At 42.5% G+C, this 17,405-nt stretch overlaps 1 protein-coding gene across 1 annotated transcript in view; it reads right to left on the bottom strand.

The window, feature by feature from the left end:
• The window catches only part of rxfp1 (relaxin family peptide receptor 1), a 325,548-nt gene that overhangs the window by 32,220 nt on the left and 275,923 nt on the right, over nucleotides 1-17,405 (bottom strand). Inside the window, exon 19 of the mRNA XM_061891899.1 lies at nucleotides 11,220-11,449. Within this exon, the coding sequence (XP_061747883.1) occupies nucleotides 11,220-11,449 (230 nt within the window). The remainder of the gene's footprint in view (nucleotides 1-11,219; nucleotides 11,450-17,405) is intronic.

Genomic DNA, 17,405 nt, shown 5'->3' with positions numbered 1-17,405 from the left:
ACCCATTCACACACTGATGGAGGGAGCTGCCATGCAAGGCGCTAACCAGCAGCCATCAGGAGCAAGGGTGAAGTGTCTTGCTCAGGACACAACGGACGTGACGAGGTTGGTACTAGATGGGGATTGAACCAGGGACCCTCGGGTTGCGCACGCCCACTCCTCCACTGCGCCACGCCGTCCATATGGAACATCCCACAGGTGTGCAGGCTAATTGGGAACAGTTGGGTGTCAAGATTGGGTATAAAAGCAGCTTTCATGAAATGCTAAGTAATTCACAAACAAGGATGGGGTGAGGGTCACCACTTTGTAAGCAAATTGTCGAACAGTTTTAGAACAACATTTCTCAACGAGCTATTGCAAGGATTTTTAGGGATTTTACCATCTAAAGTCCTTAAAATCATCAAAAAGTTTGGAGAATCTGGAGACATCACTGCATGTAAGCGATGATATTACGGACCTTTGATCCTTCAGGCGGTACTGCATCAAAAACCGACATCAGTGTGTAAATGATATCACCACATGGGCTCAGGAACACTTGATAAAACCACTGTCAGTAACTACAGTTGGTTGCTACATCTGAAAGTGCAAGTTAAAACTCTACTATGCAAAGCCAAACCCATTTATCAACAATATCCTGAAATGCCGGCGGCTTGGCTGGGCCCGAGCTCACTTAAGATGGACTGATGCAAAGTGGAAAAGTGTTCTGTGGTCTGACGAGTCCACATTTCAAATCATATTTGGAAACAGAAGATGTGGTGTCCTCCAGAACAAAGAGGAAAATAACCATTCGGATTGTTATAGGCGCAAAGTTCAAAAGCCAGCATCTGTGATGGTATGGGGGTGTATTAGTGCCCAAGGCATGGGTAACTTACACATCTGTGAAGGCACCATCAATGCTGAATGGTCCATACAGGTTTTGGAGCAACATATGTTGTCATCCAAGCAACGTTATCATGGACGCCACTGCTTATTTTAGCAAGACAAGTGTTACAACAGCGTGGCTTCGTAAAAAAAGAGTGCGGGTACTTTCCTGGCCCGCCTGCAGTCCAGACCTGTCTCCCATCGAAAATGTGTGGCGCATTATGAAGCATAAAATACGACAGCAGAGACCCCGGACTGTTGAATGACTGAAGCTCTACATAAAACAAGAATGTGAAAGAATTCCAAATGAGTTTCCTCAGTTCCCAAACGTTTATTGAGTGTTGTTAAAAGAAAAGGTGATGTAACACAGTGGTGAACATGCCCTTTCCCAACTACTTTGGCACGTGTCGCAGCGATAACATTTTAAGTTAATTAAATACAGCGGTATTTATAAAACCGTTACATCTTAAGTATGTTTGGCTTTTTAGTTCCTAAAAGGAGCATTTTCTTCAAAAACTGGACTTGGAGAAAGTGACACAGTGAAAGAGATTCTGATTCTGTTTGATGCGTCACACGTCACAGCATTACTGTGGGGGTTTTGGAACCAAAATACCGCGGTTTCTTCAAAACCGTTACATCCGGAGTATGCTTTCCTTCTTAGTTCCTAATAGAAACATTTTCTTCAAATACTGGACTCGGACAAAGTGACATGTAAAGTGATTCTGATTCGGTTTGATGCCGTCACACTGTGGTATCTACAAAACCATTATATCACAATGCTTGGATTTTTAGTTCCTAAAAGGAGCATTTTCTTAAAAAACTGGACTCGGAGAAAGTGATACAGTGAAAGAGATTCTGATTCTGTTTGATGCGTCACACGTCACGGCATTACTGTGGGGGTTTTGGAACCAAAATACTGCGGTATCTACAAAACCATTATATCCCAATACTTGGCATTTTAGTTCCTAAAAGGAGCATTTTCTTCAATAATGGACTTGAAGAAAGTGACAACTTGGAAGTGATTCTGATTCCATTTGATACCGTCACACGTCACAGCATTACTGTGGGGGTTTTGGAACCAAAATACCGCGGTTTCTTCAAAACCGTTACATCCGGAGTATGCTTTCCTTCTTAGTTCCTAATAGAAACATTTTCTTCAAATACTGGACTCGGACAAAGTGACATGTAAAGTGATTCTGATTCCGTTTGATGCCGTCACACTGTGGTATCTACAAAACCATTATATCCCAATGCTTGGCTTTTTAGTTCCTAAAAGGAGCATTTTCTTCAAAAACTGGACTTGGAGAAAGTGACACAGTGAAAGAGATTCTGATTCTGTTTGATGCGTCACACGTCACGGCATTACTGTGGGGGTTTTGGAACCAAAATACCGCGGTATCTACAAAACCATTATATCCCAATACTTGGCATTTTAGTTCCTAAAAGGAGCATTTTCTTCAATAATGGACTTGAAGAAAGTGACAACTTGGAAGTGATTCTGATTCCATTTGATACCGGTACACGTCACAGCATTACTGTGGGGGTTTTGGAACCAAAATACCGTGGTTTCTTCAAAACCTTTAGATCCGGAGTATGCTTTCCTTCTTAGTTCCTAATAAGAAAATTTTCTTCAAATACTGGACTCGGACAAAGTGACATGTAAAGTGATTCTGATTCGGTTTGATGCCGTCACACTGTGGTATCTACAAAACCATTATATCCCAATGCTTGGATTTTTAGTTCCTAAAAGGAGCATTTTCTTCAAAAACTGGACTCGGAGAAAGTGATACAGTGAAAGAGATTCTGATTCTGTTTGATGCGTCACACATCACGGCATTACTGTGGGGGTTTTGGAACCAAAATACTGCGGCATCTACAAAACCATTATATCCCAATACTTGGCATTTTAGTTCCTAAAGGGAGCATTTTCTTCAATAATGGACTTGAAGAAAGTGACAACTTGGAAGTGATTCTGATTCCATTTGATACCGGTACACGTCACAGCATTACTCTGGGGGTTTTGGAACCAAAATACCGCGGTTTCTTCAAAACCGTTACATCCGGAGTATGCTTTCCTTCTTAGTTCCTAATAGAAACATTTTCTTCAAATACTGGACTCACACAAAGTGACATATAAAATGATTCTGATTCCGTTTGATGCCGTCACATTGTGGTATCTACAAAACCATTATATCCCAATGCTTGGCTTTTTAGTTCCTAAAAGGAGCATTTTCTTCAAATACTGGACTTGGAGAAAGTGACACAGTGAAAGTGATTCTGATTCCGTTTGATGCGTCACACGTTGCGGCATAACTGTGGGGGTTTTGGAACCAAAATACCACGGAATCCACAAAACCGTTACATCCTAAGGATGCTTGGCTTCTCAGTTCCTAAAAGGAGCATTTTCTTCAAATACTGGACTCAGACAAAGTGACATATAAAGCCATCAGGACCACATCATCTGCTAAAAGCAGAGACCTAATCCCGCGGCCACCAAACCGGAACCCCTCAACGCCTTGACTGCGCCTAGAAATTCTGTCCATAAAAGTTATGAACAGAATCGGTGACAAAGGACAGCCTTGGCGGAGTCCAACCCTCACTGGAAACGAGTCCGACTTACTGCCAGCAATGTGGACCAAGCTCTGACACTGATCATACAGGGAGCGGACCGCCATAATAAGACAGTCCGGTACCCCATACTCTCTGAGCACTCCCCACAGGACTTCCCGAGGGTCACGGTCGAATGCCTTCTCCAAGTCTGAGCTGCTACCTTACCGTGGTAGAGGAGTTTGCGTGTCCCAATGATCCTAGGAGCTATGTTGTCCGGGGGATTTCATGACCCCTGGTAGGGTCTCCCAAGACAAACAGGTCCTAGGTGAGTGATCAGACAAAGAGCAGCTCAAAGACTTCTATGGAATTACAACAAAATGGGCTCAGATTTCCCTTGCCCGGACGCGGGTCACCGGGGCCCCGCTCTGGAGCCAGGCCCGGAGTTGGCGCACGATGGCGAGCGCCTGGTGGCCGGGCCTGGCCCCATGGGGGACAGCCCGAAGAGGCAACATGGGTCATCCCTCCAATGGTCTCACCACTCATAGGAGGGGCCATAGAGGTCGGGTGCATTGTGAGCTGGGCGACAGCCGAAGGCAGGGCACTTGGCGGTCCGATCCTCGGCTACAGAATCCAGCTCTTGGGATGTAGAATAATCTCTTTCCGCAATAATTCTCCTCTTAGTATATTCTTAAAACCCACTATGCTGGTGACTGATAGTAGATATTGTGGAAGTCAATTCCAGTAAGTGATTGCCCTATACCAGGGGTAGGGGACCTATGGCTCTCGAGCCAGATGCGGCTCTTTCGATGACTGCATCTGGCTCTCAGATAAATCTTAGCTGACGTTGCTTAACACGATAAGTAATGAATAATTCCGCTGGTAATCACAGTGTTAAAAATAACGTTCAAAATATAAAACATTCTCATGTTCCATCCGTGTTTACCGCACCTGTTCAAGAAGTCGCATTAATGGTCAAGAGTATTTTATTAATTATTGGTTAACTTCAGAATAACAATGTTATTAAAAAGAATAAGAGATGCACATATTTAGTTGTTAGGAGGCATAGAATTCTCTTGTGGGACGACACTGTACAAGGGTACAGGTCTACGGGTTTCTCCTCATTGAGCTAAATTGAATCCAGTCTCTGTTGAATTCCTTGCTTCTTGTCTGTTTAATACATGACATCAGTGTTTGAACCTGACAGTTGTATTCAGTGTTAAAAATATCATGGCTCTCTCAGCCAAAAAGGTTCTCGACCCCTGATCTATACATTACAGTCTTTTTCAAAACATCACTTTTGGGGTTTAAGACGTGTGAGAGCACCTCTTAGGGGCCTGGTACCATAGTTGTGACTGTCAATGGCAATGATCCATAGGTGTGAATGTTTGTTTGTCCAGGGTCTACAGCTGAGACCGTTATAAGGACATGTGTAAAATAGATGTATGAAATGCTTTCCAGTCTTTTTCTGCTGCCTCCCTCCTGGTGTTGCAGCAGTAAATTGCAGCGTGATTACAGTGCTGCTGGAACATCTATACTGTGCAAAACCACTCCTGGGATGTTCTTTGTGTTCGTTAAATGAGAAGTGCCTTTCAGCCATTTAAAAGAATGCGTGCCTCTTGTACAAAAAGAGTCAGACGTTCTTATTTAAGTGCCGTTCGCCATAAATTGGACGGCCGTATAAACCAGCGAGCTGACACATGGTACATCATGCCACCGTGTATAATATTTTGTTGGTTTTGCGGCATTAAGTTCACTTTTATCATTTCATGAGCTCTAAAAAAGAAAGTAGTAATAATAATATGTTTTCTTTAAAAGCGCTTTTTTAAAATCTCATAGACACTATACATTAAACAAAACAAGTAGAATTAAGATAGTGCAATAAAAGAAATAACAGTCATTTAAATTAAAAATGGTTACGTTTTGCTACTTGATCTGGAAAACTATTATTGGTGTTTACTTAGAGTAGATCAGGGGTCCCCAAAATTTTTGACCCGGGGGGCGCATTGGGTTAAAAAAAAATTGGCCAGGATATATATATATATATATATATATATATATATATATATATATATATATATATAGAATTTAAGTCTAACCTTAAAAAACTCATTTGTATACTCTAGCCTTTAAATAGACCTCCTTTTTAGACCAGTTGATCTGCCGCTTCTTTTCTTTTTCCTCCTCTGTCCCCCCCTCCCTTGTGGAGGGGGTCCGGTCCGGTGACCATGGATGAAGTACTGGCTGTCCAGAGTCGAGACCCAGGATGGACCGCTCGTCGGGACCCAGGATAGACCGCTCACCTGTGTATCGGTTGGGGACATCTCTACGCTGCTGATCAGCCTCCGCTTGGGATGGTTTCCTGTGGACGGGACTCTCGCTGCTGTCTTGGATCCGCCTTGAACTGAACTCTCGCGGCTGTGTTGGAGCCACTATGGATTGAACTTTCACAGTATCATGTTAGACCCGCTCGACATCCATTGCTTTCGGTCCCCTAGAAGGGGGTGGGGGGTTGCCCACATCTGAGGTCCTCTCCAAGGTTTCTCATAGTCATCATTGTCACTGGCGTCCCACTGGGTGTGAATTCTCCCTGCCCACTGGGTGTGAGTTTTCCTTGCCCTTATGTGGGTTCTTTCGAGGATGTCGTAGTCGTAATGGTTCGTACAGTCCTTTGAGACATTTGTGATTTAGGGCTATATAAATAAACATTGATTGATTGATTGATTGATATATATATATATATATCAATCAGGCTATTTCATCACTACAAGCCTGTTTCGCAGGTTTCCCTGCTCTTCGGGGGAATTTAAAATCTCCTGAAGAGCAGGGCAGCACGCTGTGTAAATGTAAATAAAAACAGAATACAATGATTTGCAAATCCCTTTCAACTTATATCCAATTGGATAGACTGCAAAGACAAGATACTATCAAACTGGAAAACTTTTGTTATTTTTTTTTGCAAATATTTGCTCATTTGGAATTTGATGCCTGCGACATGTTTCAAAACAGCTGGCACAAATGGCAAAAAAGACTGAGAAAGTTGAGAAATGCTCATCAAACACTTATTTGGAACATCCCACAGGTGAACAGGCTAATTGGGAACAGGTGGGTGCCATGATTGGGCGTAAAAGCAGCTTCCATGAAATACTCAGTCATTCACAAACAAGGATAATGCAAGGGTCACCACTTTGAAAACAAATGCATGAGAAAATTGTCGAACAGTTTAAGAACAGCATTTCTCAACAAGCTGTTACGGCTCAGACTCCTGCCAACGCCGCTCATCCATCTGTGTGCACCTCGGGACACGCCCACGGGCGCGCACATCCAGGGACGAGCCGCGTGCGACTCCGTCCTGCAGCAGCCGTCAGCTGCAATCGTTCACCGGCAAACATCACACCTGCCAGTAATGAAGGAGCTGCCTTCATAAGCCTGGACAACCTGGCATACCAGTCTTCTGTTCGAGTACAGTAAACCACGTCCTGCTTCATGTAATCCTGCTCTCGCTGTGTTTGCCCATCCGTGTTTTCAGTGCGTGTTTTCTTGTGTCGTCCCCGACACAAGAAAGTGTATGTGTCGTCTTTAAAGTGAGCTGTGCGTCTCACTTTTTCCCTGGATCTCCCTCTGGACTTTCACTGCCACCCTCAATCCTTGACTTCCCCCGCTTGGACAGGGATCTTGTCTCTTCGCTCCTGCCCTACGGACTTCCGTGTTACTTCGCTCTCCACAACATTTGGTAACCCACACCTCAGCTAATCACACACATAGCCACACACCACATACACTTTTGGATCTCGTTCACACTCCATTTCCTTGATTTATATTCTATTGTTTGATTATTATATATATAGTTTATATATATAATAAATCTATAGAGCTACAAGCTCTCTAGTGTCTGTTGCCGTCACCTTTCCCTGTAAAACCCCAACACAAGCTATTGCATAGGAATTTAGGGATTTCACCATCTACGGTCCGTAATATCATCAAAAGGTTCAGAGAATCACTGCACGTAAGCGATGACATTGCAGACCATCGATCCCTCCAGGCATCAAAAAGCAAAATCAGTGTGTAAAGGATATCACCACATGGGCTCACAGTGGTTACTAACCACTGTTAGTAACTACAGTTGGTCAGTACATCTATAAGTGCAAGTTAAAACTCTAGTATGCAAAGCCAAAGCCATTTATCGACAACACCCAGAAAAGCTGCCGGCTTTGCTGGGCCCAAGCTCATCTAAGATGGACTGATGCAAAGTGGAAAAGTGTACTGTGGTGTAATGAGTCCACATTTCAAATATTTTTTGGAAACTGTGGACGTTGTGTCCTCCGGAACAAAGAGGAAAAGAACCATCCAGATTGTTTTAGGCGCAAAGTTCAAAAGCCAGCATCTGTGATGGTATGGAGGTGTATTAGTGCCCAAGGCATGGGTAAGTTACACATCTGTGAAGGCACCGTTAAGACTGAAAGGTACATACAGGTTTTGGAGTGACATATGTTGCAATCCAAGCAACGTTATCATGGACGCCCCTGCTTATTTCAGCAAGACAATGTTCAGCCACGTGATACAACAATGTGGCTTCATAGTAAAAGTGTGCGGGTACTAGACTGGCCTGCCTGTAGTCCAGACCTGTCTCCCATTGAAAATGCGTGGTGCAATATGAAGCCTAAAATCGCAGAAGGGAGACTGTTGAACAACTTAAGCTGAATATCAAGCAAGAATGGGAAATAATTCCACCTGATACGTTTAAAAAATGTGACTCCACAGTTCCCAAACGTTTACTGAGTGTTGTTAAAAGGAAAGGCCATGTAACACAGTGGTAAAAATGCCCCTGTGCCAACTTTTTTGCAATGTGTTGCTGCCATTAAATTCTAAGTTCATGATTATTTGCGCAAAAAAAAAAAGAATAACTTTCTCAATGTGAACATTAAATATTTTGTCTTTGCAGTCTATTCAATTGAACATACGTTGAAAAGGATTTGCAAATCTTTGTATTCTGTTTTTATTCACCGTTTACACAATGTGCCAACTTCCCTGGTTTTGGCTTTTGAACATGATACAAACCCTGTTTCCACATGAGTTGGGAAATTGTGTTAGATGTAAATGTAAACAGAATACAATGATTTGCAAATCCTTTTCAACCCATATTCAGTTGAATATGCTACAAAGATAACATATTTGATGTTCAAACTGATTAAAATATATATTTTTTTTGCAAATAATCATAACTTTATAATTTGATGCCAGCAACACGTGACAAAGAAGTTGGGAAAGGTGGCAATAAATACTGATAAAGTTGAGGAATGCTCATCAAACACTTATTTGGAACATCCCACAGGTGTGCAGGCTAATTGGGAACAGGTGGGTGCCAAACTTGGGTATAAAAGCAGCTTTAATGAAATGCTAAGTAATTCACAAACAAAGATGGGGCGAGGGTCACCAATTTGTAAGCAAATTGTTGAACAGTTTTAGAACAACATTTCTGAACGAGTTATTGCAAGGAATTTAGGGATTTTACCATCTGCGGTCCGTAAAATCATCAAAAGGTTCAGAGAATCTAGAGAAATCACTGCACGTAAGCGATGATATTACGGACCTTTGATCCTTCAGGCGGTACTGCATCAAAAACCGACACCAGTGTGTAAAGGATATCACCACACGGGCTCAGGAACACTTCATAAAACCACCGTCAGTAACTGATGCAAAGTGGAAAAGTTTTCTGTGGTCTAACGAGTCCACATTTCAAATTATATTTGGAAACTGTGGATGTGGTGTCCTCCGGAACAAAGAGGAAAATAACCATCTGGATTGTTATAGGCGCAAAGTTGAAAAGCCAGCATCTGTGATGGTATGGGGATGTATTAGTGCCCAAGGCATGGGTAACTTACACATCTGTGAAGGCACCATTAATGCTGAATGGTCCATACAGGTTTTGGAGCATCATATGTTGTTATCCAAGCAAGGTTATCATGGACGCCCCTGCTTATTTCAGCAAAACAATGCCAAGCCACGTGTTACAACAGCGTGGCTTCGTAGTAAAAGACTGCGGGTACTTTCCTGGCCCATCTGCAGTCCAGACATGTCTCCCATCGAAAATGTGTGGCGCATTATGAAGTGTAAAATATGACAACTTAAGCTGTAGATCAAGCAAGAATAGTAAAGAATTCCACTTTCAAAGCTTCAACAATTAGTTTCCTCAGTTCCCAAATGTTTATTGAGTGTTGTTAAAAAAAAAGGTGATGTAACACAGTGGTGAACATGCCCTTTCCCAACTACTTTGGCATGTGTTGCAGCCATGAAATTCAAGGTTAATTATTATTTGCAAAAAAAAAAAAAGTTTATGAGTTTCAACATCAAATATCTTGTCTTTGTAGTGCTTTCAACTGAATATGGGTGGAAAAGGATTAGCAAATCATTGTATTCTGTTTATATTTACATCTAACACAATTTCCCAACTCATATGGAAACGGGGTTTGTAGATGATTACGAAATAAAAATTATTGTTTGGTACTCAGTGGATTGGTTTGTCAAAAGTGTTTTAAGTTCGTGGCATACAGATTTTCTCCTGCAATGTAATTTTTCCTTGTGGAAACAAACATAACAACAAGATGCTATAATTTATTGAACACTGTTATTTTTGTAAGGTCAGAATGATTGTACCCCATGTCATGAAAGGCCTACTGAAATGAGATTTTTTTATTCAAACGGGGATAGCAGGTCCATTCTATGTGTCATACTTGATCATTTCGCGATATTGCCATATTTTTGCTGAAAGGATTTAGTAGAGAACATCGACGATAAAGTTCGCAAAATTAGGTCTCTGATAAAAAAGCCTTCCCTTTACCAGAAGTAGCAGACAATGTGCGCGTGACATCACTGGTTGTGGGGCTCCTCACATCCTCATATTGTTTACAATCATAGCCAGCAGCAGCTAGAGCTATTCGGACCGAGAAAGTGACAGTTTCCCCATTAATTTGAGCGAGGATGAACGATTCGTGGATGAGGAAATTTAGAGTGAAGGACTAGAAAACAAAAAAAAAAGGTGATTGCAGTGAGAGCGATTCAGATGTTATTAGACACATTTCCTAGGATAATTCTGGAAAATCCCTTATCTGCCTATTGTGTTGCTAGTGTTTTAGTGAGTTAATCAGTACCTTAAAGTTGGAAGGGTGTGGCCACGGGTGTTTTGACGCCAGAGTCTCTGAGAGAAGTCACGGCAGCTACAGGAGGTCGGCGGCTTCGCTGATCTCCGGTAAGAGGCGACTTATTACCACAATTTTCTCACCGAAAAATGCCGGTTGACATGTAGTCGGGATCCATGTGCGCTGGACCGCTCTGATCCATAGTAAAGCTTCACCTCCGGGAATTTTAAACAAGGAAACACCATGTGTTTGTGTGGCTAAAGGCTTAAAGCTTCCCACCTCCATCTTTCTACTTTGACTTCTCCATTATTAATTGAACAAATTGCAAAAGATTCACTAACACAGATGTCCAAAATATTGTGTAATTGCGCGATGAAAAGAGACAACTTTTAGCCGTAAGTGGTGCTGGGCTAATATGTCCCCTCCAACCAATAACGTCACAAACATTCCACAACGTTTTCAACAGGAAACTCCGCGGGAAATTTAAAATTGTAATTTAGTAAACTAAAAAGGCCGTATTGGCATGTGTTGCAATGTTAATATTTCATCATTGATGTATAAACTATCAGACTGTGTGGTGTTCTTTTCAGTAGGCCTTTAAATGGCGTGTACCTAATATTGGGGCCAAAGGGTGTACATAAAGTGCATGATTCCCAGCGTGTATTTGTGACTCACAGCAGAGGGAGATGATGCACATGGCGTGCAGCTTGTTCTCCGAGCGGATGTACGAGCGCATGCAGATGACGAAGACGTTGCCCAGGCAGGTGGTGGCCGAGACCACCCAGACGAAGACCCTCAGCACGATGTTGGCCAGCAGGTCCTCGAAGGAGGAGATGCCGTCCGTGTTGGGCTTGCAGCTGCGCACGTGCGGCGCGTAGCCGCAGTACTGGAACTTCTTGAAGTATCTGCCAATCACCAATCACATGGGAGTTACGAATAAGTTAGATTGATTATAATCACACCAAAAAACATGTTTTTCTTTTCTGTCAGCAGCTGCGATATCAATCCTAACAAGAACATGCCTGGAGCTAAACATAATAGATTCAGCAGTGCAGCTAATGAGGGTCTCTCTGGCAGGAAGTAGCTCATTTACCTTTACAAGATTGGTGAAATAGCTAATTACTCTATTGGAGGGGTCGGCAACCTTAACCACTCAAAGAGCCATTTTGACCTGTTCACAAAATAAATAAAACAGTGGGAGTTTTTTATGAATGCCGCTTCGACAGCAGCACACTTGCTAACCATCCTGAATATTCCGAGAGACTACCGAATGTCGGATCAAATTTTCCCTCAATTAACAATAATAAGGGCAACCAATGAAGGTGCTGCCTTTGTCAGCTTCTACAAGTCCAATCAGCTTGCCAGCCCGGTCACATGTCGTACGAGGCTTCTGCTGACACACGCAAACGATCGCAAGGCATACTTGTTCAACAGCCATACAGGTTACACTGAGGGTTGTGATATAAATAACTTTAACACTCTTACTAATATGCGCCACCGTGTGAACCCACACCAAACAAGAATGACAAACACATTTTGGGAGAACATCGGCACTGTAACACAACTGTGGAGGGAGGTTGTCATCAGCACACTGCAGATGTAAATGTCAGCGACCCCGTCTGGGCTACTGGAGACAGTGCACCCTCAGACGGGGGCGTGGCATGGGCGGGACGGCGAGACGCAGCTGGCAGGTGATTAGATTTCGCAGGTGGTACGCGTGAATCTAATCAACTGTTGTCTTTAAGAATGAGCAGCCGGCAGAAGAGGAGGTGATAGGATTGGAGAGACTGAAAAGTCTACATGAAAATGCACTTGGTCGAGAAGAACTATATTAAAAACCCTGTCAACTCTGAGCAACTGCCTTCTGGCGTGGATCTGTGGCACTGTGAGTAGGAAAAAGCTTACAACAACATAAACACAAAAGAACAAATACCCAGAATCCCATGCATCCCACTCTTCTGGGCTACATTATACACCCTGCTAACACCAAATCCCCCCAACACCTCCATGCGTCGGTTGAGGGAGGCGGGGTTGGAGGGGGTGGGGTTTGGTGCTAATGTAGCCCGGAAGAAGTGGGGCGGCATGGCGTAGTGGGTAGAGCGGCCGTGCCGGAAACCTGAGGGTTGCAGGTTCGCTTCCCACCTATTGACATCAAAGTCGCTGCCGTAGTGTCCACCGCTCACACTGGTGAATGAATGATGAATGAATGATTGGTGGTGGTCGGAGGGGCCGTAGGCGCAAACTGGCAGCCGCCCTTCCGTCAGTTCACCCCAGGGCAGCTGTGGCTACAGATGTAGCTTACCACCACCAGGTGTGAATGAATGATGGGTTCCCACTTCTCTGTGAGCGCTTTGAGTATTTAACAATAGAAAAGCGCGATATAAATCTAATCCATTATTATTATTATTATAAGAGTAGGGATGCATGGAATTCTGGGTATTTGTTCTTTTGTGTTTATGTTGTGTTACAGTGCCGATGTTCTCCCAAAATGTGTATGTCATTCTTGTTTGGTGTGGGTTCACATAGTGGCGCATATTAGTAAGAGTGTTAAAGTTGTTTGTATTACAACCCTCAGTGTAACCTGTATGGCTGTTGACTAAGCATGCGTTGCAGTCGCTTTTGTGTGTTAACAGAGGCTGAACATGAAATGACCAGTCAACACGCGGATCGCGTGTTGCAAAAGCGGGCGCGATGACATGTTGTAGAGGAGGTCAAAGACGTTGCCATCACTCCGCACCCTCAGTATTGTAGTCCAGGTGAAAATTGGAAAATGTTATCCCCGGGTGATTTCTGAGAGAGGCACTAAAATCCGGAAAGCTCATGGAATAGTCGTTGGGGTCGGCAATTTTGCAGCTGAGCCACATCAAAGTGATCAAAGAGCCGCGGGTTGCCGACCCACCTGTCCTATTGGAGGGGCAGGTGGGTCGCTGCCCCACCAGATGAAACTCTTTTGTTTATCTTTTGAATGCGGTCACTTTTTAACTATAAGTATTAGAGTTCGTACAATTCCAAGCCTGAATCTAATTAGCGGCGCTCTAAGGAGGTTGTGTGAGAAATTTCAAGCCAATTGGAATTAAAAGGAAGGAGGTATGAGATTAACCATGTATCTGTCAGAAAAAATAATAACAAAGGCAACACTCAACATAACTCCCCTGGCAGGGGGCTCGCCTCGTCTCTTTTAATGCACAGCATAGGACACATAGTGGTCCTCAGGTCCTGTTGATCAGGGGCAGCAGCTCCACAGCCACAGATCCACTTTTAACCACTAATATCACAGTCAAAATGAAAGCTTGTTCCCATAGGCACCATAAACTGTTAATAATGTTTAGACAAAAGTGTATATTATATATACTATTATATATATAGTATTTATATATGTGTGTGTGAGTGTGTGTGTGTGAGTGTGTGTGTGTATATGATGGACATATGTGTATTTTGGGTATATGCATTTGTGTATGTATGTGATTATGTGTGTATGTGTATGTATGTATGTGTATGTATATATATATATATACATATGTATATGTATGTATATATATATATATATATATATATATATATATATATATATATATATATATATATATATATATATATATGTATATATATATATATGGCCCTGCGATGAGGTGGCGAATTGTCCAGGGTGTACCCCGCCTTCCGCCCGATTGTAGCTGAGATAGGCGCCAGCGCCCCCCGCGACCCCGAAAGGGAATAAGCGGTAGAAAATGGATGGATGGATGGATATATATAAAAATTGTATATATGTGTGTGTATATATGTATATATGTAAGTGTGTGTGAAGTGAATTATATTTATATAGCGCTTTTTCTCAGGTGACTCAAAGCGCTTTACATAGTGAAATCCAATATCTAAGTTACATTCAAACCAGTGTGGGTGGCACTGGGAGCAGGTTGGTAAAGTGTCTTGCCCAAGGACACAACGGCAGTGACTAGGTTGGCGGATGCGGGAATCGAAACTGCAACCCTCAAGTTGCTGGCACGGCCGCTCTACCAACCGAGCTAAACCGTATTATATATAGATAATATATAACACGGTAAAATGTATTATATATAGATAATATATAGCATGTACGCAGCAACCACTGAACTGAATTATATTATATGTATTATTGTATTATATATTGCAAATATATATGGTACATGTATAGGGGTGGGACCTAATAAGTTTACTTCTTCCCACTCCCTTTTGAGCCAATCTTGACATCGACAAAAGATTAGTCACGTGTAATGTTTTCAATGTAGTTGTAAAGATAATGTATTTATGTATTTCTTTTGTATTTTATGTCATTCTCTTGTTTTGTTTACATGGCTCAAAATAAACCATTCATCCATTCAAATAAGTCATATTTCCTCTCATGGCATCCTCTCATATTACCTGCGCCGTTTCCACGTTGAATCTCGCGAGCTTAAAAGCCTACTGAAACCCACTACTATTGACCACGCAGTCTGATAGTTTATCTATCAATGATGAAATATTAACACTGCAACACATGCCAATACGGCCTTTTTAGTTTACTAAATTGCAATTTTAAATTTCCCGCGAGTTTCTTGTTGAAAACGTCGCGGAATGATGACGCGAACGCATGACGTCACGGACTGTAAGGAAATATTAGCGCTGCACCAAACACGGCTAAAAGTCGTCTGCTTTAATCGCATAATTACACAGCATTTTGGACATCTGTGTTGCTGAATCTTTTGCAATTTGTCCATTTAACAATGGAGACTATAAAGAACAATGCTGTTGGTGGAAAGCGGTGGATTGCAGCTGTCTTTAGCACCGAGACACAGCTGTTTTTTCTTTGTTTGTTGTGAAGCGGAGCAATCAAGCGAACATGTTTTCTCTACGTCAACCATATGTCTTACCGGAGACATCAATGGATTATTCGTCGTCCTGCGGCAGCTGTCATGTCAAAAAAGGCATGTGTGAGCTTTGGCTTCTCTCTGAGACTGCGTGTTCACCGCAGCCATCCGACCTCCAGGTATGACTTTACAATCTTTAAAATCTCACTAAAACACTTTTAAAACAATAAGCAGATAAGGGATCTTCCAGAATTATCCTAGTAAATGTGTCTAAAAACATCTGATCGCTCCCACTGCCCTGTCTTTTTTTTTCTTTCTAGTCCTTCGCTATCAATATCCTCAGCCACAAATCTTTCATCCTCGCTCAAGTTAATCGGGAAATTGTTGTTTTCTCGGTCCGAATAGCTCTTTTTGTTGGAGGCTCCCATTATAAACAATGTGAGGTTGTGAGGAGCCCTCACACAGGTGACGTCATCGTCTGCGACTTCCGGTAAAGGCAAGGCTTTTTCTTTAGCAACCAGAAGTAGCAAACTTTATCGTCGATGTTCTCTACTAAATCCTTTCAGCAAAAATGTGGCAATATCTCAAAATGATCATGTATGACACAAAGAATGGACCTGCTATCCCCGTTTGAATAAGAAAATCTCATTTCGCGATCTATATTACCCAGCGTTCCAAGATGGCCGCCAGGTGCGGTGGCTAAGCCTGGGGACATATGAAGCCGGTGCCGACCATCAGGGCCGAATTACGACGAGAGTGTGTCGATGTTAAGATATTAAGCCGAGTTGGCCAGGTCCCTAGGTCTTGGATGGCGAGCTGTACAAACCCTGTTTCCATACGAGTTGGGAAATTGTGTTAGATGTAAATATAAACGAAATACAATGATTTGCAAATCATTTTCAACCCATATTCAGTTGAATATGCTACAAAGACAACATATTTGATGTTCAAACTGATAAACATTTTTTTGTTTGCAAGTAAACATTAACTTTAGAATTTGATGCCAGCAACAGGTGACAAAGAAGTTAGGAAAGGTGGCAATAAATACTGATCAAGTTGAGAAATGCTCATCAAACACTTATTTGGAACATCCCACAGGTGAGCAGGCTAATTGGGAACAGGTGGGTGCCATGATTAGGTGTAAAAGCAGCTTCCATGAAATGCTAAGGAATTCACAAACAAAGATGGGGCGAGGGTCACCAATTTGTAAGCAAATTGTCGAACAGTTTTAGAACATTTCTCAATTGCAAATCAATTTAGGGATTTTACCATCTACGGTCCGTAATATCATCAAAAGGTTCAGAGAATCTGGAGAAATCACTGCACGTAAGCGATGATATTACGGACCTTTGATCCCTCAGGTGGTACTGCATCAAAAACCAACATCAGTGTGCAAAGGATATCACCATATGGGCTCAGGAAAACTTCACAAAACCACTGTCAGTAACTGCAGTTGGTTGCTACATCTGTAAGTACAAGTTAAAACTCTACTATGCAAAGCAAAACTCATTTATCAACAACACCCAGAAATGCCGCCGGCTTCGCTGGGCCCGAGTTCATCTATGATGGACTGATGCAAAGTGGAAAAGTGTTCTGGGGTCTGACGATTCCACATTTCAAATTACATTTGGAAACTGTGGACGTGGTGTCCTCCAGAACAAAGAGAAAAATAACCATCCAGATTGTTACAGGCGCAAAGTTCAAAAGCCAGCATCTGTGATGGTATGGGGGTGTATTAGTCCCCAAGACATGGGTAACTTACACATCTGCGAAGGCACCATTAATGCTGAATGGTCCACACAGGTTTTGGAACAACATATGTTGTCATCCAAGCAACGTTATCATGGACGGCCCTGCTTATTTCAGCAAAACAATGCCAAGCCACGTGTTACAACAGCGTTGATTCGTAGTAAAAGAGTGTGGGTACTTTCCTGGCCCGCCTGCAGTCCAGACCTGTCTTTCATCGAAAATGTGTGGCACATTATGAAGCGTAAAATATGACAGCGGAGACCCCCGGACTGTTGAACGACTGAAGCAT

This window comes from Nerophis ophidion, linkage group LG29 (assembly GCF_033978795.1).
Source record: "Nerophis ophidion isolate RoL-2023_Sa linkage group LG29, RoL_Noph_v1.0, whole genome shotgun sequence".
Lineage (NCBI taxonomy): Eukaryota > Metazoa > Chordata > Actinopteri > Syngnathiformes > Syngnathidae > Nerophis > Nerophis ophidion.
The sequence above is the reverse complement of the archived record's forward strand: the minus strand, read 5'-3'. Positions and strand labels throughout refer to the sequence as shown.